At 30.3% G+C, this 25,991-nt stretch overlaps 1 protein-coding gene across 2 annotated transcripts; it reads left to right on the top strand.

Annotated features, from left to right (window-relative positions):
* Positions 1 to 1,300: 1,300 nt before the first annotated feature.
* LOC129960909 (flavin-containing monooxygenase 5-like) lies at positions 1,301 to 25,333 on the top strand. 2 transcript variants are annotated; one of them, XM_056074628.1, is made up of 4 exons: positions 1,301 to 1,433; positions 13,649 to 13,970; positions 19,707 to 20,019; positions 23,951 to 25,333. In XM_056074628.1, the coding sequence occupies exons 1-4, from the start codon at positions 1,319 to 1,321 to the stop codon at positions 24,962 to 24,964; spliced, it is 1,764 nt and encodes a 587-aa protein (XP_055930603.1). In that variant the 5' UTR covers positions 1,301 to 1,318; the 3' UTR covers positions 24,965 to 25,333. The 2 variants fall into 2 exon arrangements, with proteins under 2 accessions (XP_055930603.1, XP_055930604.1); XM_056074629.1 differs by lacking the exon at positions 1,301 to 1,433 and adding an exon at positions 9,842 to 10,052 and having other exon boundaries at positions 23,951 to 25,330.
* Positions 25,334 to 25,991: the final 658 nt, after the last annotated feature.

Genomic DNA, 25,991 nt, shown 5'->3' with positions numbered 1-25,991 from the left:
AAGTGAGGATTTTAGAAGAAATTAAGACAAAGCTTAATACAGATAACGTTAGAACTAAAGAACGAGGAATTTATTTAACAAATCATTAAAAAAAGAAATAAAAAATTTGAAAGAGAGGTTTATTATTACAGTAATAGATAAATCGGCAATAATTTCTGTTTAATCTGTAAATATTATTATATTTAATTAATGAATATAACTCTAATTCCACTTACAACTTAATTAGTATCGAGAAAAAGGAATTTTATAAAAGGATGATAGCTTTCGCTAAAAAAACTAAAATTAAGACTTGCTCTTTAAACTTTCCTTATTTGTTCGCAACAGTAAAATTTCATAAAAAACCCAATAAAATTTAGATTTGTAACTTGTAGCACTGGTAGTTACAATTACTATACGGAAAACATTTTTTTTAAATACTTGAAAATTATCCTTAGTAAAATTAAAGATTGCGGATAACTTTATAATCAATAGTAACAAAGATGTTTTGGATTTTCTAAAAGATAACAATATTAATAAACTTAATACTTATGATTTTGAAAATTTGTACACAAATCTACCTCACGAAAAATTAATAGATGTCTGTACTATTATACATAATGAATATTTAAATAGAGATATTAGTACAAAAAGTAATAGGCTAGAGTTATGTAAACTTAATATTAAAGAAAATTACGTTTTTAATGAAATTAATTTTTATGAATAAGTAAAGGGAATTCCAATGGGAAGAGCTTTTTCAAGTGCTTTAGCCAATATTTTCTTACATTATTATGAGAAAAAATAATTATAAATAACTTAATAAACGGTTGGAGATACATTGATGACTTACTTTTATTAAACTTGGATAATCCTAATGTTCTTATTAATTGTTACCCAAAAGATTTAGTTTTAACTGAAACAAACGAAAATCAATTTAAAGTTACCTATCTAGAATTAAATATAGAAATTTCTAATGGAAAAACTTTAATAGGTATTTATGATAAAATCGATGAATTTAATTTTAAAATAATTAAACTTAGTAACTACCATTCTAATTTAAACTCTAAAATTTGATATTCTTACAGTTTAACAGGATTAAAAAGATTTGTAATAATAAAATTCCTTATATTGAAGCAACAAATAATCTCAAGAAAAGTTATCTACTAATGATTCGAAAAAACTTTCGCAATATAGAAGTATCGATAAGAGAAAATTTATCTAATTTCTAACTTCCTACAGTTTATTCACTTAGAATTTTAACTCTATAGATGGCTCGTCAATTTTTAAATCAATAGATGGCGCTTCAGTTATTCCTTATGTTGACGATGCTTTATGACCAAACATGGTAGGCGTATATAGCTTTAAACGGGGGAAAATTAAATATAGTTTAACGAAGTGCATTTGCACTAACAAGTTTACTTGTTTCACACTGTCTTTTAGAGTTGGACTTTCAATTAGTAAGTGTTCTGGCTTTCATATTTTAATGAATCTGGTTCTTGTTTTTATGGTTGTGTTGTTTGGTTTTGCTGCGATCTTACTTGGATTTAAAATTTGGAAATGATTTTGCTTGTTATTGTATAATTATTTTAATTTTGTGACACTCATTTATCTCCAAGACCTCAATTTCCTGGAATTTTCGGATCACGAGGGGTCAATTTGTTAGATGAAAGTCATACCCCTCACAGAAAAAATCTGTGGTTTGAATCACTGCCTGAAGGTGACCCTCGAGAAAGTCTTCAGGCAGGATTCATTATATCTTTCTTTCTAGTTTTTTTTTTTTTTTTTTTTTTTTTTTTTGCTTCAAATTTCTAATATTTATTCTAATTTGGTTAAGTTCATTTGTGTTTTAGTTGTTAGCAGCATTTGCGCTCTCTAAATACAATGTATGTTTTATTACATGTTCAATAAATATTTTGTAGGGGATTTTCATATTGATTGTTTTTGGATTGATAGTTTCTAAATTTCGTGATATTGTAACTTCACTTTTTTATTTCTCTTGTAAATTACTCAGATATTATAAATTTCAAACAGCTCGCTCCAAGGAGCACTTTTTCACCCTACAAAGAATATACGAGCCAGGTTTCGTAATTCTAAGTCAAATGGTGTGACTTGTAAAATTCCAACACACACATACTTTCATCTTTATTATTATTTGAGATTTATTTTCTCTGAATATAAAATTCACGCATTCTCATCGTATGAATCTAAATTGTAGTAGGTGGATAGAAACCGTACCAACATGATAAATGATCGGGACACGAAAAATAGATTTTTGTCTGGTGATTAGACAAAATAGTCCTAATTCGCAAGTGGGGGAGAAGAAATGACAATAAATGGACTGAAGTCAACTGGAGACATGTAGAGCCAAAGGACGTCATCCTACCTTTTAATTATTCAATCAAGTATCATTGTCGAGCTTTCATTTATTTATCCTTTTATGTATTTATTTCTATCTGTGAGGGCTTCGCATGTCAGTATCCTTTGCCCCCTCGGTTTTCAACGGGGTTCAAGGACAACAGTCTCCTTTTTTGCATGCTTGGAGAAAGTAATTTGAATTTCAAATAAAAATAATAGCAAGTATGCTATCAAATATGGAAAATATGATACAAAATCAAAACATATGCCGTAAAGATGTCTTTGTAAAAAGTAAACAATCACAAGTTACATATTAATAAAGATAGGAATTTCTTAAAGTGTTGTAGCATTAAGATGAATCTTATTGATTTATTAACAGTAAATCAGTTAAGTGTTTAGAAAATTACCAATGAATTATTTTTTTTTAGTAAAACATAATGAAACAAACTATGGTGAAAATCGGCAGACGAAGCTGAAGCATTTGTTTGAAAATTCTTCATATTGATAAAATAGATTTTGACTTAGTAATTCATGCTTTTATCAGATTATTCTTTATCTGTAAGATAATTTTAGATATTAACAAACTGGCATATTACCAAGACACAGGCGAAAGATTAAAAAGTCGGGGTCAAATAGATTAGATAATTAGAATGTTCATCACGTTGCCGATATCTGACTTCGTGTGAATCATGAAAATAACAAAAAGTAAAAGATTTGCAACACTTAGATAAGGCAGCAATAAATTTATTAAAATGATGTTTAAAAATATTAATTTTTAGTATAACTTATGTTCATAGATTTAATTCACTTAGTTTTTATTATTCATGTGTGTTTAGAAATATTTTATCATTCGAATAAAAGAACAAGAATAAACTTTAATATGCTTTTTATTTTTTGATATGATTTTTCTAATCATAAGGATCACTTCAAGAATTGATATATCTTCAGTCTTTCATTCTACAATGAGGAAAATGAATGCAAATTAACGAATTTTCGTGTGTCTTTCTCAAAAATGATTTTTATTTTCTTTAATTGCGTTTGCCTTTTTAGCAATTCTATGACATTTCAATCATTGCTATTCATTTGGAAATTTTAATTATAGACAAAATAGCGAAATAACAATTTTATATTTTATAGTTTTTAATTCTATGAGAATTCTATGAGATTTCAATCAGTGCTATTTATTTTGAAATTTCAATTATAGATAAGATATCGAAATAACATTTTTCTATTTTATAGTTTTTATTTCTATGCGATTTCAATCAGTGCTATTTATTTTGAAATTTCAACTATAGACAAAATAGCGAAATAACATTTTTATATTTTATAAAATATATTTTTTAATTTATGCAAAATAGTCAATAATTCAACTTATTTTATAATTAATTAATTTGATAATTCAATGTTGAATTTCAGATATACTTTTAAATATTCTTCTCATCTTATTTTATTTAATATTTTCTATTAATGGAATCATATTTCTTAAGAAGCGTAAACATCTGAATTCTGAACTACTTAAAATATGGACAACTAAGCTGTGGCAGAATTATAAACCAAAATTAAGCAACAAACAATTGGCTAGAATGTATACCAAAGAATGATGCTCTCCTGAAAATTATTAGAATTTTGTGGATGCAGTTATACAGGCTCCTCTTGAAAGAAAGAAATTTTAAAAATACTATGAGCGACAATCTCAAAAATGGAGAGCGAGGTCCACAAACTAGTAAACACTGCCGAATCTCTAATGATTCACTTCATTCTCAGCATAGTGAATTTTTTTGTCAAAGACGAACTGCACTTGATTCTTCTGAAAGAGGTAAGAAAGAGTGATCTTTTGTGAAGAAAAAGTTATTATAAAATACAGTAAATGTTTTTAGAAATGGGGAAGAACAGCACTGAAATTAATGGGTATGCAAGCTGAATTCAGAATTCACAGTGAGAAAGTGATAACATGGTGAAGTGTGAGATGCCGCTTGAAAAAGTATCGTTAAGCGAAGCAAACAGCAGAGTGGAGCACCAGGCGACTCAACAGATGTGCCGTGTTTTTTTTTATAGGCCACTGGCGTGCTCTAAAAACACTTGCTTGCTTCCTCATTTCTTTTTGTTGGATAACAATCACTTGTTTGTGTATTTCGCTATTTTTTTGTCGTGTTGCCATTATGTGACCTCATGAAGATTTCACGAACACAAAACTCTTGTCGTTGGTACGGTTTAATTTAGTTACATTAACGTCCCGTTTTTAAAGCAACACTAGGGCTAGTTTGGGACGGACCTCGCAATTTTGAACCACGGTCAGATGACGAGAACGACACCTGAGCTGACACTCCTTCTTCAAACGTCCACGCCATATCAGCGGAAGGACGTTTTGCCCCAACTGATTTAACGTGCACTAGACACTACAGTTTTTCGGTGAAAACGGGTATCGCACCTGAAGCTCTCCAATTCCGAAGCCGAGACCTTACTACCAGGCCACCGCGACCTTGTTGGCTCAGAGTGTCACCGATTAAGCATAAAATGACTCCGATAATTTAACTGAAATTGTTAACAGCGGTCAGCAATTTGGGCGTATATTAATCATATAAAATAATTCAAGAACAATATTAAATGTTTTACTACTCCGCTATTCAACAAATATTTTACTGTGAAATAAATTTTATTGATTAATTTGCATCCATTTGAAAACATCAAACTTCTTCGCTGATTTTATGACTTAATATTAATGCATCTCAGGTACTCTCCACGTACATATTAAGAATAATAAATTGATTAATTTCTGCAGTTTAATTCGTTTTCGTTATATGGCTTAGCTTTTGAGATGAAATGACTGATTTCTGTCCTGCCTCAGATAATACCTTTTTGCACACTATTTTATAACACTTCTTTTGAGAAAACCTTTCAGAAATGTCAATGTTGAATTGAAACATCTCACATTATCAGGAATTCTTGTTACGAATAATTCGTTTGTGCTACTATCAGTTTTTAAGTGTCATCAAGGCTCAGGTGACTGTTTTTTTTAAAACTTTTTTTTATTTAGTTAGTTATTCTTTTGAAAAGTAAATCTTTCCAGCCGTAAAAGTAATGCAATGATATTAATTTCATAGTATGTTTTCTATTTATTCGAAATATAGATATGTTTTTAAGCAATCAATTTCAAAAATATAAAGGAAAATTATTTAGTTTACATTTAGCTTTAGTTTACTTAATAAATAATGAAACAATTTAATATATCATCATTTGAAAAATGATATACTAATCTCTTAAATACGAATAGCGCTTAACTATACTTAGAAGTAAAGAGGCAACCAGAATATGCAGTTATTTAAAATGATATGAATAGGAAAAATACAATGGCTCTAAATCCTTTTACACGATGCGCTAGTTCCAAGGGGGAGGGCACTTTGAGGATGAGAAGCTTCCGACATGGTGGTTGATTCTCGTCACCCTTGTGGGTATACGAAAAAGTGGGTGTTGGCTACCTCCTATCTATGAAGGGACGTATTTCCTTAGGGATGTGTTGTACCGTGGCCGGTGATGACCCTTAGGACTCAACCACAGTTCCCGCCAGTGTTGCTGTTGCGGCGGTCCTGTCATTCAAGTTTTTCTATGTGCCTTCGGAAGGTTCTAGTTAGTCTATGATACATGATGCACTATGCCAGTAGTTCATTACCGTAAATGAATTTTTGTTAGGAGCTGATATCCTAATATTTCCGTTCCAGAATGAACACGTTTCTTATGTTTGTTTGTTATTTTATCTTATTTTTCCCTTAATTCAAAGCATAAATCCTTTTTATCAAAGTAATGCTCGTTCAACAAATAATAAGCTTTTTTGGTTTGGTTTTTATTTTCAATGACAAAACGAATTTAAGCCTGTGAATTGCAAGCTTATATGATCCTTTATTACAAATATTTATTTTGGATTCCTCTATAATATTTAATATTCTGAAAGTCCCTTTTCAGAGTCTTCTCCAGAATATAGCGTTTGTTTATCTATTTTTCATTTGCTTTAGCAATTTATAAGACCACCTAAGACGGAAACAACTCGATCTGCAAGAAAACGTTTGAATTTTTTCAAAAAATTGAAAATTTGAAGTCTTCTAATATTTAAAAAAAAAACAAAAACAGTATTTTAGAAAAAGTAGCATTGTCTTATGTGGGAGTCCCATGGCAATCTCAATGATCGCGACCGGAATTTAAAATTTGAAATATTGACTTTTCAAACTGTCAGCATTGAATGAAAGTGTTTTGTTGGGGGAAAAAAAAGGTGAAAATTTCAATGAAAATCAACGATACATATTTTTACACTTTTATACTTGTGATTTAAAAAGAGCTCATTTACAGAAAAGTACAGTTACAGTTACAGTTTGTATAAAATTAGTGAGTGCGAATATTATTTGTAATTTTTAGAAATGATGAGTTAAAAATCCTTTGAATTAAAATTGTTTGATGAATTATTTTTATGTATACAATTTATTATAATCCGAAATAGCATATAATATTGTATAATATTATCAAAGTTCTGCAAATAATATTGTAGAACTTTTATAATATTTATCTCTCTGTTCTGAAATATTGGAGAATGTAAGATTTTCTTAATACTAAACAATATTATTTCTTTATGTTATAAAATACTATTATTCTATATTATACAATATTCTAAGTCTATATATTTATTTTTATTTTGTTTTTATATCTTCCTGATACATCTAAAAGCCTAAAGAACCATATATTAGATATGAAATAAAAAATAATTTTATTAACATTTTAGCACAGTACTCTTTTGTAAAACTTTAACTGTAATTTGCTTATCTTCCCATTTACGTTATCATTATCACTATTCTTGATAATTTTATCTTGCACCAAGATTAAAATCCGGAACCTTTTGGTTAGCACTTCGATCTTGAACCCTTCGACCGAGCCAAAAGCTAAATAATGAGGGTAGTTATGATACATGACTATTTGAGATTTTAAAAAAAACAGGACTTATGTTGCCATCTGATATAATATTTTCATTTTGTCGGAAATTATGTAAATGATTTAAATATTTTAAAAATATAAATTTTAACAACACAACTTGAATACTATCTTAATTAACAAAAGAATATTTTAAAGTTATATATATATATATATATATATATATATATATATATATATATATATATATATAGTTTGATTACATTATAATAAAAGCGAATAAGTAAAAAATATTTTAAAAATCGAATTCTTTTTGAAATATTTTCTTTTCTTAAGTTATATGAGTACAACTATAAAGAGAGTAAATACAGAAGATTTTCAAAACTATTTATTGGATTTGGTATCCAAATGAAAAATAGCGAATACTTATAAGGCCGTTTTCGTCTAGGAAAATCTTTCCAAAATGTTGAGATTTGAATTGTCTAAAGATAGTTAACTTATTCTATAATCATTTATATAATTCTTAACTCCATTGACAATTTTTCTATTTACTTCAAATATTTATTACATGTTTAGAAAAAATTTCTAAATTAATGAACCTGCCATTGAATTGCTTTCTCAAATTTACTTATACAGATACGCACGATTAAAAAAAAACAACCTAATGAAAGTCGTGATATAAATTATACGATGTGCGTGAATTATGACAAAGTGCAGTTTTAGATTAGAATTTCATGTATTCTTCCTTCTTTTTTTAAATGTTCGCAATTTTGAACCGCGTTCAGGTTAGAAAGACGACACCTGAGCTGACAGCCCACTCTCCAAATTTCCACACCACACCAGCAGGAGGATGTTTGGCCTCGATGGATTTAGCACGCACCAGACCCGCTTACACGACGGTTCTTCAGTAGAATCGGGTCTCGAATCTGAAACCATCCGACTCCGAAGCCGAGACCTTACCACAAGGCCTTTGACGCAACCTCTCCCGTTTCGGAGAAACAGGCAAAGCTTCGAATCATAATTGGAATTGTAAAGCATTTAAATTAGCTTCGAATCATAATTGGAATTGTAAAGCATTTAAATTAGCTTCGAATCCTAATTGGAATTGTAAAGCATTTAAATTGCTTTCGTTTCAATATAACTTAGTGCGAGATTCCTAGAAACTCTGATATTTCTGTTTGATATTCTTTTAAAAATTCCTTTTCTTGTTGTTTTAGAATTATTTGAAACAGTAACTTTTGTTGTTTTGAACCGAATGTAAGTTAACATTTTTATACATCTACTAGCATCTAAGTATTTGAAAACTAACTGATTTTTAATACATTTGAACACAAAGGTCGAAATTTCATTATTATATTGAAATATTTAGGAAATGATGTAAAGTTTTCTTTTTGTGCAAGACGAAGTTTAGTCAAATCATTTGTTAGAGTAAGTATATTTGCATAACTGTAATTTTATCTGAAAAATAAAAACAGGATTATTTTAGTGTTCATAATGGAATTCAAGGGAAAGGAGGGATCCTTTATTTGTTCCAAATGTATGATAAAATAAATTATTTTAGGAAGCATTATCTGTAAAGTAGAATGTATAATGCTTGGATGTTTCAACAATTTTTCAGAAAATTATTTATTAAGGCAAAAATTTAATATTTTTAGATTAATAAAAAATTGACTTCGTAGCGATGCAAGTAGGTTGTATCCATTTTAAAACCATAAAAAGACTTGCATAGCTGTCGTCTAGATTACCTTCATTTCAATTCTTTTCTTCAAGCACATTCTTTTTAAAAGATCCTTGTGTTTCCCTTACTTGTGATTGACATGCGTCAGAAATCCCCATCAGAATCTTATTAATATATTAGCACTATGAAGAAATATTTTCCCTATCAATTTCTCAGGTTATATAAGAGTAGGGATAAAATGTCCAACATCTTTTTTCACATTCCTTTCTGTGTCGTTCTGTGTGCTCATCGCTTGTACATATGCCTGCTTCTTCAAAATAAAATAAAACGACGTCACGAAATCGAAAGTCTTTTCACTGTCTTCAAAACGGCATCCTGCTTCACATAAAACAATGCTTACACACACACATATATATATATATATATCATTCTCACTATTTTAACCTAAAATAATTGAATTTATTTTGAAGCTGTTCAAGTTTCATTGCTGAAAGCACAAAATTATATTTAATAATAATCAAAGTATAATTATTTAAATATTTCAGGCAACATCCAAAAATTTTATCTACTACTTTTCTCATCGGTCAAGTGATCCGAATTTGATTGGCTCAATTCAAATAGAAATAAAATTCTTTTTTCAATTCTTCAAATTATCTTTTCAATTCTTCACATTCAATTCTTCAAATTATCTTTTTTTATAAGAAAATCAGTGCATTAAAAAGTAGGATGCGATAGGTTATCACTGTTTTGAGAACTCGCGTTCTCTGCCCATATTTGTACTCGGAATTAAATTTAAATAATCGAGAATGAAAATTTAGAAATGTTAGATAATGTAAAGATTAAAAATATGCTTCTTCGGCTAAAGTTTAAATTACACCACTTTGTCTGTTCTCTAAGAACGTAACTTCCTCTTTACAAACATTATCAATTTCACGTGCCACAAATCTGTTATTAGTGGAACTATATGATATTAGCCATTCATCTGAGATTATGACATGGCACTTTTCTGTTTTTCTCGTTGGCTTCAAAGTTCAATCTTTCTATCGATAAATTCATCATGTAACAGATCAAAGCTCAGTCAAGTGCCATTTGTTTTCGTATATTCAAGAGGTCATTTTTAGTATACGTACAAGTAAGTGTAAATTTACTTGCACGAACTGTTAACGTATTATTGTTTTGTCTCATTTATAATTTATTGTTTTTTCTCCTTCTCTTACTTCTAAATGCTTCTAATATTTTTGTGTTATATATATACTTATTTTTGAGACATTTCCGATTCATTTATATTCTTTCTTTACTAAAAAAATAAACAATGAAAATGTTCTAGCTATTTACACCAACACCTCTCAACTTTTTTACCAATTTTTTTAGCGAGCCATTCCATGAATTTAAAGAATTTTAAATAGTTAATTACGGAATGTCCGTTGTTTTACTTACATATATGTTATGAACTCCTTTATATCCGGCATTTTCAGATACTTCTATTTAATATGGTTTGTTTCATGTTTTCAAAGATGGAATAAGATGGCATTTTGTACTCGAATTTTCACTTTCTTCCGATTACGCAAACGTTTTGCAATTTCTCACCCGTATTTTGATGGTAATATTCTGATAAAATTTTTCAAAACTAAATTATTAGTTCGTCGATTAACTTTATTACACTTATTCTTTACATGTGGCGCCACCTGTTTGTCAATTTGAGAAAAAAATTGATTTTAAAGTATTATAATATTTGTGATAATGAAATCGAAATTAAAGATAAAAAAAAGCAGAAAACATTTAAAATTTGTTTTAATATACTTACAAAATGTATTTTAAAATTGTTTTTATTAAATTGTATTTATAAAATTATTTTTATTAAATTGTATTTATAAAATTATTTTTATTAAATTGTAATAATTTTTAAAATTGTATTTATTGCATTTCAAAGATACAATAATCCGAATCGAGATATTCCTTATAGCTATAATAATTTTGAACAAATTCTTTAAAACTCACTTTTATAGTGACTAATTTTTTTTATCAAAATTCTGGGATTTAAAAAATTCACGATGAACACACAGTGCACAGTGAATGTTTCAAACTGGAATATTTAAAACGTTAATGAATGTTCAGTTTTTGTACTCATAATATTCACTTTATCTATTGAATTATTATTATTTGGATATTTTAGTGTTAAATATATCTCGCAATTCATTATTATAAATATATTGGATTCTTCCAATCAATTTGACTGAAATGCACTATCAGATGCACTAAATGCATAGAATTAAAATCTAACTAATATTAATCAATTTATTGATAACTAATTTCTGAAAATATTAAAATAGTGTATTGTCATTTAAAATATTTTACCTCGAAAAATTTCAAATTTTTAGCTCATCAAATAGTGATAAGTCGATTATAAAATTCCACTTTTAGAAACATGAAACAAATCAAGTTGAATAAATGTGTGCACTAATAATTCAAATAACTTTTCATTTGAAATTCCTAAAAAAAAAAAAAAAAAAAAAAAAAAAAATAGTGAGCACAAAAAGATTAGAAATTGGAAACTGGATAAAAGGGAAATGGATTATTGTATATTCTTGACATTTCATAATGAGCCAGAAATGGGAAATAGAATTGCAGAAAAATAACTTAATATGTATTTACTTACTTTCAGAAATGGAATCTCTTTATGAAAAAAACGAACCATATTTTTCAATATATAAGCAAATTCAGTTTTTCATTCAACCATCAAATGAATGAAAATTTTTCTTTAATTAGTGAGATTTTTAGAACGGGATAAGATTATACCTCAAAAATTTCTCATTATATATATTTTCATCATATCTTTCATTTTCACAAAGACTGCCACATAACGAGAAACTGGAATTTTACATTAGGAGCGCTTAAGCTTCAATATTTAAGCCCATTTCAAATAGCCTGATAAGACTGGATTGCATGGCAATTCTGCTCTAACTGATCTCTCCAGTCATAAAAATTAAAATTTTGACACTATTTCTCGAAAAAATAATTAAGAATAATATGTAATAAGAAATAATATGTAATAGTATAAATTGTATTCCCTCATCAAATAAATTTTTCATTTTATTATTATTATTTTTGTTAATTTTCTTCATTGCTCAAATTTCACTTCACCGTTGCTTAACTCGAAAAAATTGTTTATAATACCGGAGAATAAATTTTTTCAGTTTAGGACGAACACTTTTCCATGTCAAAGAAGTTTTATAATTTTAATCGCAAAAAAATCTCCACCAATTTTACAGATAACTCCATAAAAGTTTTCCCTTTATTTTTATTATGGTATACCGTACACGTTTCTCTTTGGACTTTTTGTTTTTGAGTTGTTTTATGTAAGTTCCTAATTCTGCCGTTAGGGGCGCTGCAATCCTCAAAAAATTTAGCAAAGTCACTTTACTACATTTATGCATTACTATCTTTGCTACACGCGACACGGATTAGAATTTCAATGGTTTAAAAGGACTTGTATATTTCAATTTTGCAACGTGCTTCTCAAATAGGAAATTTTTTACATGTGTCTGTTTGTTTTGCATTTATTTTGAGCTTCTTCCCTTGATTTCGAGCTATTCAATTTCTAATTCAAATTTGATTTCCGGAATATTATTAGTTTGCCATTTTTTCTTCTTAAAACAAGAAGGTAAAAAAATAACAGTAGGACTACATAGACTCAGTTATTATGCAATTCTGAAGTTAATGAAAATCATGGTAATGGGAACTGTACACATAATAGCTTTATGAGAAATTTTAGAAGGCCGAAATGAGAAAACCAATTTTTATAGAATTTGTCATGAATATTGTAAGAAAAACGTCAAAACAGTTTTCGAGTAAATGAAAAGAAGTTTCGAGTAATGAAGATAGAAGTTTATGTTTATTTTATTTTATGCTTTTACAGAACTGAAAAGCCGATTCAGATCAACGCAATCAAAATGGTTAAAATTCAAACGGGGCTCAAAAATTAGACTGGAACAGGATGAAGCTCGTATCTGTGGCACAAGAAATATCCAGAATTAAATCTAATTGATTAAACTGTTAATTATATAAAATTATAGATTTGAACGTCGTTGTAGAAGTAAAGTGAGACTGAACGAATTATAGTGGTGAACAAGCTGGCCATGAAAAGCGATTATTAGGCATAAAGAAGAACCCAAAGAACTTTTATGAGATTAAAAAGAAAAAAAAAGTGATGAAATTTATTTTTGCAGTCTAAAAACATTATCAGATAATGGTAAGTTTAATATAATTCAGTCTATTTATGCGTTTAGCATATTTATGGATCGCTAACCATGCAACATAAATAGCAGTCAGTTGTCATTTGTTTTAATTATTATAATAGTAGAGAGTTAATGTTCTTTTAAAAAGTATTGTTCAAGCCTTAATTAATTCTGTTATATATATTGTTTCTTATAAGGTTAAATATCAAAATTTCCAAAGCCTTATAGCGTGATTTTAATGTAAATTAACGAATAATTCTTGTTTTAAGAAAATACGCCAACGCAAATTTTCTTTAAAAATCCAATCATTTAAATGTCTGGTAGCTGTAGCACCTTTCTTGGCGGCAATGTGTAAATTCTACTACCAAGAGAAAGCGCTAAATATTTTGAGGTAAATTCTAGAATCAAGAAACCATTTAAACCAAGTGAGTTGAAACATTTATTTCGATTTTTTTATTGTTCTTTTGATTTGAAAACTATTCTTATTTTGCAGAAATGGCGCATCCGAAAAGAATTGCCATTATAGGAGCTGGACCTAGTGGCTTGACAGCTATTAAAAGTTGCAAAGAAGAGGGTTTTATACCAGTTTGTTATGAACGAAATGGAGTTCCGGGTGGATTATGGAGATATCATGATGAAGATATCCACGGAGTAGCATCAGTCATGAGGACAACGATCATAAACACAAGTAAAGAGATGAGTGCTTTCAGTGATTTTCCACCTCCTAAAGAGTTTCCAAATTTCATGCATAACAGCAAGATGTTGGAGTACTTTATGCTATATGCAGAAACTTTTAATCTTTTGCGACATATTAGGTAATACGTCTCTTGCATTCATTTTGTAAAGCAATTAATAAGGGGGAAAACGCATCCCTTGTATTGGTTAATGTTTGCATATTTAAAATTGTCATTTTAAGAGAGAGCGATACTTGTTTCGGAATAATGCAAGGTATCCATAAAAAAAATCCGCTGTTTTGATACAAATATTTTTAATTCAATCATAAAATTAGGTTAATGTTATATATATGTACATAAACATTAATTTATCAAGATTTTTACCATTTAGTTAATTTTAATATGAGCCCCGTTTGTAGCACGGCACAGGTCCAAACGGTATTCAACCTCTTCCCATGTCCTGGCCAGAATATCTGGAGTGATGTTTGCCACACAAGTGAATATCCTTTGCCTGAGATGGTTTACATCCTGAATTTTCTAAGTGTAAACAAACTTCTCGACATATCCCAGAAGAAAAAGTCTAATGGAGTCAATTCCGGGCTTCGTGGAGGCTAAGAAATAGGCCGTGCTCTTCCAATCCACTTTTTGCTGAATCGAGCCTCTAATGCTTCCCAAACTTGGTGTGAATAAAATTTGATGAGCTACTTATTACTTCAAAATTAACTGATCTGACCAAGTTCATACCGTTAACTCGATATGATTTTTTAAACCCCCGGAGTTCTTTTATGGACACCTTGTATTAAGGAAGTAATTATATAAAATATTATCTAATTTTCATGATGGATAAATTACAAAGAAATTCTAAAGAAATAAATAGAAAAATATTCCTTTCCCCCCCCCTCCCCTTTCTTCCTTTTTTTTTTCTTTTTTCTTTTTTGTTTTGAAATGCGTGCAAATAAAAATATATGTATAAAATTAGACAACATACAGAATTGCACATATTTTTTTATTCACTCAGAAATGTCTGAACTTATAAGAACATTCAAATCTATGTCGTTCAATCAGGTTTCATAAGGCTAATGAATTTTTTCAGACATTTAAATAAATGTCCACTGTCTCCTGAAAAAGTGAATTTCTAAAAGCTCATAATTAACTACGAAGGAATCATTTGTGCTGTATTAACAAATGTCTTCCAGAAATGTAAAATATATTAACATGTTATTGAAATAAATTGGCTTAAATTAATAAATTTTTGATTACTATTCGTAATGTAGAATGTAATTATACAAAGGCAAATCATTCAACTGGAAAGAGGCATGAAAGAAATCTATTATCGAAAAGAATTTTTAAAACGATCTTTTAATGAAATGAATTAAGAATCTCAAAGGCGATGACAATAGGGGATCTGGGGGGCAATTGTCCCCTGTTGGTGACCGCTTACCCTTCCTTCCATGTCGGCAAGTTTAGTTTAGTCGTATTAAAGTCTCGTTTTTAAAGCAACACAAGGGCTATTCTTGGGACGGGCCACGTAATTTTGAACCGCTGTCAGATGGCGAGGACGAAACCTGAGCTGGCACCCCTTATCGGCAAGAAATGATATTTTCTCATGCAAAAATTTCCATCGCTTCGGAAGAGAAGTGTAGGGAGCTGGATATCAAATATTCTGATTATTTGAATTTGAATCTTAAAAGCTATTAAAATGGAAATTGTAGAAATAAGTAATTTTGTCTGAAATTGACGACTCGTTAACAATAATTAACTCTTCAGAATGTCAGACATCTAATTCTGTTGTCATCTGTTTCGGCCTGTAATTTGCAGTACATTTGGCATGATAATTGACATGTCGACAAATGAATCAGATGTCTAGTTTTGATCAACTCTTTTTTGTCGGACGACTTAAAAATTTACAAGCCGGAAGAAAACTAATATGGATGTAATTTTCATTGAATGATTTGATCATTTGATTGTGGAATATTTGGGATGATGGTAGAGGAGGATTGCAGTATTGTAATTGATAAAGACTGGGGCGTTAGGATAATGCAATGATTTCAAGGACAACATCTGATTTGTTTATCCCCATTCAAACCGTATTGATTACTTTACCTTTCTTTACGTGATGTTTGCTTTTTTTTTGTGTGTGAGAAATAAATCAGGGTGACATAATTCACGCTCTAGATTAAAGGAAAAATGTTTAAAAAATCCTAGTATGAATATATAACATAAAATAATTAAAAAAACAACATGATGGAAATATCCATCATCATACAAATTTACACTTTATACTCAGTACGAAATACATAAAAAATAATATATCTTTGTATCATTTTTATTCCTGTTGTTAATTAAAAAACAATTATTATTCTTATTTAGGCACAAATTAATTCCACATTTACTGCATGAGATTGTAGAATTTTGCGTTTAGGGTATTTGCACCGGAGTGACCCACCTACTTTTGGGCAATCTTCAATGTCCCTTTCTTCTAAATTTATCTACAAAAATAACATAAAATAAAAATATAGTAAAAAACATTTTCGACATATATTAGAAGTGAAACAACTGCATAATGATGTAAATTTTTGTCACTTGGTTTTGGTAAGATTATTTGGGGTATTCAATATAAATTGCACAGAAAATAACAGAAACACAAAAACACTTTTTTTCCCACTCATTATCGCTTTTATCAACAAAAAATATCAGATTAATTATAAAAATATATTCAAAAAATCATACGTTCTTTCAACCACAACAAACAGCGGAACGAAAACCTCAACCCGCTATAATAATTGTGACATTTGATTTTTTTTTTTTTTTTTTTTTTTTGACAGCTACGTTCCTTATTACGAAATAATCTTGAAAAAAGTTGCCAGCAACAACTAATTTATAGTACACCTATTTTGAATACAATTTTTTTGTTCACTAAATGTTATGATGGAAATTTCCTTCATCATGCAAAGAAGAGCCAAGTAAAGAAATTACATTTTATTTATCCAAATATTACTTTTTGTAGTAATAACTTTTCAAGATTTTCTATTATATTTTCACTATTTTCTAATAATTCCTTTCCTACTTAATGCTTAAAGCCAATTTATTAATAGGCATATTCAGATGCTGTCACCCCTTTTTGCAATAAGTTTACATAGAATAGTTGCTTTGCTGTGTCAAATAATCTGAATTCAACATAAATCAATGAAATAAGTAAAATGTCTAAATGAAAATTAGATTTACTTATAAAAAATAAAGGATGTGTCTTTTGCTATTTAATTCATTCTCTCACTAACGAAACGGGCTGCGGTGGCCTGTTGGTAAGGCCTCGGCTTCGAAGGCGGAGAGTTTCAGGTTCGAGGCCAATTCCACCGAAGAACCATCGTGTAATCGGGTTTGGTGCACGCTAAAACCGATGGAGGCCAAACGCCCTACCGCTAGCATGGTGTGGATCACCAGCTCGGGCGTCGCCATCGCCCTCCGACCACGGTTTAAAATTACGGGTTCGTCTCAAATTATCCGTAATGTTAATTTAAAACTGGACTTTAATATAATTAAACTTGACTCACTAATAAAACATTGTAATTAGAAAACTAAAATATATATGAGACGGTAGCTTGTTATCTAAGTAAAACAATTTATCCAATAACACACAAAAAACTTATTGAATGTCCTCAAATCTATTCAGATATGCATTCAATATTTTAAGAACTCGAAATTGATTTTTTCTCTTTTTCAACAAAAGCTTTACTATTCCAATTTTTTCTTTTAAAGGCATTTGGATAAAAGTGCCTTTTTAAAATGATGATGCATAAAAAACAATTTCAAATCTCTGATAGAATATTCTTATGTACCGCATTCAGAAAGTTCTGTGTTTAAAATTAAGCAACAAATATTTATTTTTGAGAAAATTCAAGCTCGCAATAAAGAAAAATTTTCTTGAAAATATAACAACAAAGAGCATATGGAATCTTCCCAGAAGCTTACTTTCCTATTGAAAAGTTGTTTCGTATTCGGATTATTAACTTTGTAGCGAAAAAAAAAAAAAAAAAAAAATATTGGGTATTTCTTTTAGAATTTGTGAGTCAAATTTCAGATATGCCATTTTTGTCTCTTTTTTATATTTGTTCATTAAACAGCCATTCCTTTATTATTTTTAAGAAGATTAAAATATTATGAAAAGTTATTCATTTATCCAAAACAATGTAGTTCCTTCTTTGTTTCTGTATCTCAACATTTTTGTAATTTGTAATTATTGTATACATTTCAGATAAAAGAAAATTTTTTAAGAAATGGCAATTTTGCTTTCTATTTTTTCATATATTGCATTTTTCATTATAAAATGTTATATTTTAGAACTTTTTGTTAACTTTTGGAAATTACATATTAAAAGGATTGGGATGAATAATTAAATATGTGAATCATTTTGAAGAATGATTAAATTTAACTCTCCTAAACCGAAAGTATCAGTAGGCTGTGCATAATTTTAAACAAATTTATTATTATTATTAAGTAGTGATTTTTTTTATTTTATCTTTTTGGTTAGTTATAACATATACAGATTTTAAACATAAAAATAGTTGCTGCAGCATAAGGGACTACAATAGGTCTCAGGATCTCATTCCTATATCGGCGACCGGTCAGAGCTCTATTTCGAATGATATGGAAATCGGTGCGCCCATTAATTGAGATGCCAGCAGAGACCATCACTCCCCCACCGCCAAATCTTACACTTTCGTACACGAATGCAGAATTGTTTCTAGTGCCACGTTTCCTCCAGATGAAAATACGCCTATTATCGGGATGAACAGAACAACGGGACTCGTCAGAGAAAAGCATATTACGCCATTCATTTCTCCTCGAGTTCTCATGCTTTGTTGCCCACTCCCTGCGGGCGCGACGGTGCCTTGCTGTTAACGTGACTTACGCCATTGGTCGGCGAGCATACAGATCTACAGCGTGGAGGCAGTTTCGGACAGTTTGTGTCGAAACTGTGATGCTAGTAGCTGATCGAAGGTGTTGAAGAAGAGTGACATTCATATTTCAGTGTCTCCGATCCGTCCGTATATATATATATATATATATATATATATATATATATATATATATATATATATATATATATATATATATATATATATATATATTAGTTCCAAAAGTTGCCGATAGGGGAAAATGTGGCGCTTTACACTTTAAGACCGCTAAAATTTTACATAAAACACGGAGAAAAATTGTAAAATGTCCGATTACGTAGATTTCCGATAACAAAATTCCGATTACGTAGTCGACACCAGCGCCAGTATTTTGAGTTATAAAAAAGAAGTGGGCATTGAAAATCATTTCAAGTATCAGTTGATTTGTAAAATGCGTCACACTTTAGCACAGCGTGCATTACTTGTGAAGCTCTTTTATTTTAATCAGTCCAATGCATCTGCCGCTAAATGGCCGATAAATGGAGGACTTAGTACCCTATTAGAAATGAGAAAATACGTATTATAACAAGGAGTTTTGGTATAAAAACTTTGTCTTCTGGTATTGGTGGCAAAGAAATGAGTTCATAGAACTCCGGCCTATCTGGCCTGCCATTCACCACATTAGGCCGGATACTCGGAAGTGTACTGTATTTTCCATTAGGTATGAATTATTTTCTTTATATGAAATTTAGCATGCACATTACAAAAATAGTTTGCTTTTCGTCTGAAGTGTCGGAAAACGCAAACAATTTCTTGTGAGAAAACTTCCAAAGAGTGAATTTCAATTCAAGTTTCAGAAAAGGGCTTGTATCGAAAGATTATATTAAGCGTTTTTAATCGTTAAAGTTCCAAAAATAAATGAATTAATTTAAAAAATCCGTCACAATACGTCAATTCTAATAGAGCTTTTCTTTAATTCAAGGTACCATTTGGAAGTCATCAAAGTAGAACCGTCCAAAGAGTATGAAACTAACGGGCGGTGGACTGTCACTGTGAAAAGTACGCAGACAGAGGCAATTTCGAGAGAAGAATTTGATGGAATTATGGTCTGCATTGGACATCACGTCTATCCAAATATACCCACCTTTCCAGGGCAACACAAATTCAAGGGTACTATTGTACATTCGCACAGCTTGAAAAGTTGTGAAAGATTTGAGGGACAGAGAGTTGTAGTTGTAGGAATAGGAAATTCTGGAGTCGATGTAGCTGTTGACTGCACTTTCGTAGCCGAACAGGCAAGTTTCAAAATGCTTCATTATTTTAAGAGCATATCTAAGTGTGTTCTTTTATTTATCAATATTTTATTTTAATTCCATTGTATTAAAATTTCCAGGTAAGTAAAGGGCATAAATTGGATGAGAGATTTAAGAACTTTCATGTTATTTTTCCAAGTTATAAACTCATTCGAACGATAAAAACTTTGGCACAGACTAAAGGAAATAATTATATTATTTGCCATCATTTTGAAGATAAATAAGATTATATTAAGAAAACGTCTGAAAAATAATTTTATTGCCATTGAAAGTATGTTTCAAAATAAAACAAAATACTCAATATAAACACCAAAGTAAAAAACGTATGTTGATTTTCATTTCTCTAGAAACTTCACACTCGGATTCTTATTACTTATGGTGATAATCCTTTCAAGCGATATTACTTTTATCTCGATGGAAACAGCCGAATACATTATTGTCCAAATACGTTGCATGCCATCCTTTGAAATCCACGTCAGTTAAATCCTTATAAAATATTAGAGAAAAATCACCAATTTACACGTGTCTCCCTGCAAAATCTCTACCTGACAACAATATGCTAGATGTACGGAAAGTTTCCAGAAGTGAAAGGCACTGAAAAACTAAAAACAGATTTTGTTAGAGAATTGATTTTATCATGAAATATCAAAGATTAAAAATTTATAATGATTTTTAAGTGTACAATTGTTAATTTTGGCAATGATGTTCTTAAGGAACTAACGGTTTTTTCCCACATTAGTTTCATTTTCATCCCACAATAAAAAAAATGATGAACATTTCAAACGTTTCAGAGGTTTAGATTTCTCTCTAGTTATTTTATCACATGCACTTTCAAGTTTCATTGTAATTAAGACAAAACTTAAATGATGTATCATTTTCAGAATAGCCACTTGAGGCATTTAAACTTAATTCATTTCATTAAAAAATGTGATCGGTACTATATTTTGATGCGTGGGAGATTCCATTTCGGAAATCGTTAGGAAATTCAACATTCCACGATGCACAGTGTCAAGAATGGCCTGAGAATACTTAGTTTCATGCATAACCTCCCACCATGGGCATTGCAGTGGTCAACCGCTTGCACTTGACCGAAACCAGCGACGTATCTGTATAATTGTCAGTGTTAGCAGACAAGAATCACTGCGTGAAATAACTGCAGGAATCAATGTGGAACGTACTACGAACATGTCCATTAGTAGAGGGAGATGAAATTTGATTTTAATGGACTATGACAACAGAAGACCGATACGAGCACCTTTACTAATAGAACGACGTCACCTCTTTTGGGTTCGTGACCTTACCGGTTGGATCCTAGACGATTGGAAAACAGTGGCTTGGTTAGATGAGTCACGACTTCAGCTGGTAAGAACTGATGGCAGGGTTCAAGAGTGGCCCAGACCCCACGAAGTCATGGACCCAAGTTGTCAACAAGGCACTGGTAAGCTGATAATGGCTTCATAATAGTATAGGTTGTTTTTATATGGAATGGACTGGGTCCTCTGATCCAAATAAACCGATCATTGGCATGAAATGGTGAAGTTCAGCTATTTGGAAATCACTTGCAGCCATCCATGGACTTCATGTACCCAAACAACGATGGAATTTTAATGAACGATAATGCACCATGTCTCCAGGTCACAACTGTTCGCGATTGGTTTGAAGAACATTTTGGACAATTCCAGTGAATGATTTAGCCACTTAGATCGCCCGACATGAATCCCGTCGATTATTTATGGGATATAATCAAGAGGTCAGTTCATGCTCAAAATCCTGCACCGGCGACACCTTCGCAAATAGGGACGTCTATTAGGCACCCTGGCTCAATATTTCTGCAAGGGACTTTCTATAACTTTTGTAGTCCATACCACGTCGAAATGCACATTTATCTGTGCAAAAGAAGGGCTGCCACATTATTAGGAGGTATCCCATGACTTTTGTCATCGAAGTGTATGTTCTCACATGATTCATAATGCTTGCTGCTGATTCTTGCTTGATGCTTTTGCATATGAATCAGCTTTCTACAGAACTGGTTGATCATTATACTAGTTGCAAACTGCTTCAATCTGAGCTTTCGAATCTGCCTATTTGAAAATTACACTTTTGTTTAAATTTTGCATGTTAGTATATTTCGTGTGGCAAGTCTTCATTATTCTGTAAAGTTATACCTTAATGATTGTATCTTATTCTAACTTAAAGAATGCATGCGAATTTAATATAAGACCTTTATTATCTCCTTTCCTATTAAACATATTTCACAAAGTGAAGAACATTCTCACTTTTTTTGAGTTAGGCAATCCCAATTCTTTGTCCCAAACTTGAATTAAATGTTCCAGATTGTTTGCTTCTTATCAATCGATTTATTGTTCCACTAAACGGAAAATTCACTGGATTTAAGTTTTCGAAAAGTCCACTTGTGAAAAATTTATCCGTCCCAGATTTATTTTACCTCCAATCTGGTCATTCCTAATAGAACCAATGACAGTAAATCAACCTGAGAAGAAGATAATAAAAGTAATTATAAAATATTTCTTTCTTTCTCAGTCTTTAAAAAATCTTTTATCATTAATTATTTCATTCTTTTTGATACTTTTTACTTATTCTTCATTTCGTTTTTACTAATATTCCAAACCCTCTTCTATTAGCATACGGATTTACCGGAATTCCAAAGCATCCCTGTTGTTGAGATGAATAAGTCTGAAATGATATTAAACAATGTCACATATATATTTCCCTACTCACTGCCAGGAGGAAAATTATCTTCGGTCTAAGGAGTTATTTTTGTAGCCTCAGGTGTACTCGTTTGTTTTTAATTTCAAAATTCTAATTTTTCTAGATGGGGCAAAATAGATATTCGCATAAAGTGAATAGTTTTTCGGAATACAATCTCGCAGCCACTGGCACTAAAATGTTGATAAACACGTATGTTTCGATAGCCATACATTCATCATTTGTTCTTATTAATAAGAAAGCATAGCGCAATTTTACGTGCTAAACTGCAAGATGTACAAACAAACATACTTAAAATCTAGTTCCTATTAGAGAAAAGGAGTAATACTTACTTGACTACATTTATAATTATCATTTTGCTTTGCATTTATAGAAACATTTCATACATTATTTTTAGTAAGTGGTCTGGAGTGAGAAATGTGTGAAAATGGAAAGATTTAATTGGACAACAAAAAATACCATGATGTTAAGAAAATAAGAAATAAATAATAAAATAAGAAATAAGAAAATAAGAATAAAAATAAGAAATACCATAATGCCTGACATTGTTTTAAACTGGTTATTACTCAATTTTTTCTGATATATACTTTAAGTAATCTGGTAAATGTAATTTAAATAACATGATTTCTTTTTACTAAAGGTTAAACAAGAATCATGTATTTCGAAATAATTTCAATGTGCAATAAGCATACTAATGTGTGCAATGTAACCTTAAATGTAACTTTAATGCAAATCGTTTTATGGCTTGAAAATCGTTTGAGGTCGGTTCATTTTTAAAATCAACTTGACCTTAAAGTGATATTAACACCTTACTGTGAGCCAACTGTAAATTTCAGTAAAATATGGTACCTACATGAAATCAAACTTCTCTTTAATATGAAAATAAATTAACAATAATGTAAAATAACAATAATTTTAGTGTTATTATATTAATAATAACATTAAAATATTTTGCAAAAAGCTTTAAGTTATCAGCATTAAAATGAATGTGGGTGTTATCTACTCAAAATAAACGGTATTTCTTAGTATCCATCTGTTCTTATTCCCAAGTAGTGTAAACATCAACATAGTCGCCATTAGATTATTCTGCTGTTTAACTAGCCTTTTGAAATTAATGTGTCCTGGATATATTGAAAAGCATTTTGTCTCCATTTATAAACTGATGAGTTGCCTTCTTTTCTTTTAGGTTTATCTGAGTACAAGAAGAGGATCATGGATAATGGGACGTGTTGGAGAGAACGGAAAACCCTATGATTTAGATTTCGCTCGTCGAAAAAATGTATTTATGGGAAAATTTCGCTCCTATGATACCCAGTGCAAATTATTGGAAAATCAATTAAATGAGAAATTTGATCATGCTGCTTACAATTTGAAACCCAAGCATCGAATCCTGAGTGCTCACCCAACCTTGAATGATGCCTTGCCAAACTGTATCCTCAGTGGCAGGGTGATCGTTAAAGGGGACATCGAAAGATTTGAAGAAAACGGAGTTGTGTTCGTTGAAGAAAAAAATGTCACGAAAGTAGATTCTGTAATTTTAGCTACAGGGTATGAAATCAAATTTCCTTTCATTGACAGCTCTGTAATATCAATAAAAAACAATCGCGTTCATCTATACAAGTATGCCATTCCTCCAAATCTCAAATTTCATAATTTGGCCTTCATAGGTTTAATTCAACCTTTAGGACCTATTTTTCCAGCAGCGGAAATGCATTGTCGATGGTTCGCGCAGATCATGGCAGGTAATATCAAGCTACCCAGCGAGGAAGAAATGGAGCGAGACATCGAAAACAAAAATAAAGCAAACGAAAAACGTTATATTAATACACAGAGACATACCATTCAGGTGGATTGGATACCTTTTTTGGATGAACTTTCAGAAATGATTGGAGCTAAGCCCAATCTACTGAAATTAGCAATTACTGATCCCAAATTATTTTGGGTTTGCTTTAACGGACCTTGCTTACCATATCAATACAGACTTCAAGGCCCCCATTCGTGGCCTGGGGCAAGAGAAGCAATTCTAACTTATGAGGAACGAGTCTATGCTCCTCTCAATTCCAGTGGAAAGAAACCTTGTGATAAAAAGGATGGTTTCATCTCAGGAAAAAGTCTTTTCCTACTTTTGGCTGTATGTGCAGGATGTGTGATATACAGTAAGAAATCCTCCCTCACTTTTCCTACTTTCGCTGAATTTTAAATGGAAGAAAGAAATCTATCTGTGGAAATGCAATGTCTATATTTAAATCTTTATAGTGCTGTATATTTATGTTTCGATCTGAATTGAAAAATAATAAAAAAGGAACAGACTGTCTTAAAGATATTATACCATACTTTCTAAATAAAATTTGTTCAAGTAATTCTTCTCTTTAAAATATTTTATGTGTTTTGAGACGCCTTCTATTGATTTTCCTCTCAAGAGAAAATTAGTGAAACTGTTTTCAAGATTCTATAGTGCTTTCGAATAGCAATTAAAGCATTGTTCTTTGAAATTGAATTGTAGTTTCTTGTCTAAGTATTTTTAGAACAAAAAAAAAAAATCAAACTATTGTATCAAAGCAATTTACAGAAATAAAAATGATCTGATACAATAAAAAATTATTTACAAATATTTTTATTTGTTTTTATTCAAAATAATGTAATTATGATCTGTGTGAGAAGATCGAAAATTTTTTTTTTTTCTAATTTAATTTTTGCGTTGGCTTGAATGAGAACTTTTTAAAATCAGACAGTTGCAATGGAAAGTTTCTTCTCCTTCAAAAGTATAATAAGCTTTTCTTTTTTTCCTTTTTTTATATGTCTCTGACACCTCAAAGTGCTAAGCGTATGTATATTTTTTAATCAAAGTCATTTTATAGGATCGAAACCATTTTTTGTATATTCCGTTATAGTATTGAAATAAGCCAAATCCTCTCGGAGGAAATTTAACAGACACATCATAAGGTTTCTATTCATTGAAGCCAGTCAAAAGTGCATGTCAGTATTGGGGGGGGGCGGGGGAGAATATTCTTGCGGGAAAAAAAAAAAGAGTCAGTAAAAAGTCTTTAAAAAGAAATAAGCACACAAAGAAAGTAAAAAACTTACTTCGACAACAAAAATCGTCTTCATGTTTTAAACATGAATGTATCTGTAACAATTATTTTTAAAGTTTGAGTTGTTAGACTTTCCATGAACAATTCCTCAAACAATTGAAGCGGAACCCTGACAGTAATGATTCGGCTGAATTC

Source organism: Argiope bruennichi, chromosome X2 (genome assembly GCF_947563725.1).
Source record: "Argiope bruennichi chromosome X2, qqArgBrue1.1, whole genome shotgun sequence".
Taxonomy (NCBI): Eukaryota; Metazoa; Arthropoda; class Arachnida; order Araneae; family Araneidae; genus Argiope; species Argiope bruennichi.
Note: the sequence above shows the minus strand (reverse complement) of the source record. Positions and strands in the feature narration are given on the sequence as shown.

Coding starts and splice junctions, on each gene's coding strand:
- LOC129960909 (XM_056074628.1), top strand. CDS start 1,319: ATGGTAGGCGTATATAGCTTTAAACGGGGGAAAATTAAATATAGTTTA. Junction 1,434..13,648: donor TAGAGTTGGACTTTCAATTA/GTAAGTGTTCTG, acceptor CTTATTTTGCAG/AAATGGCGCATCCGAAAAGA. Junction 13,971..19,706: donor AATCTTTTGCGACATATTAG/GTAATACGTCTC, acceptor CTTTAATTCAAG/GTACCATTTGGAAGTCATCA.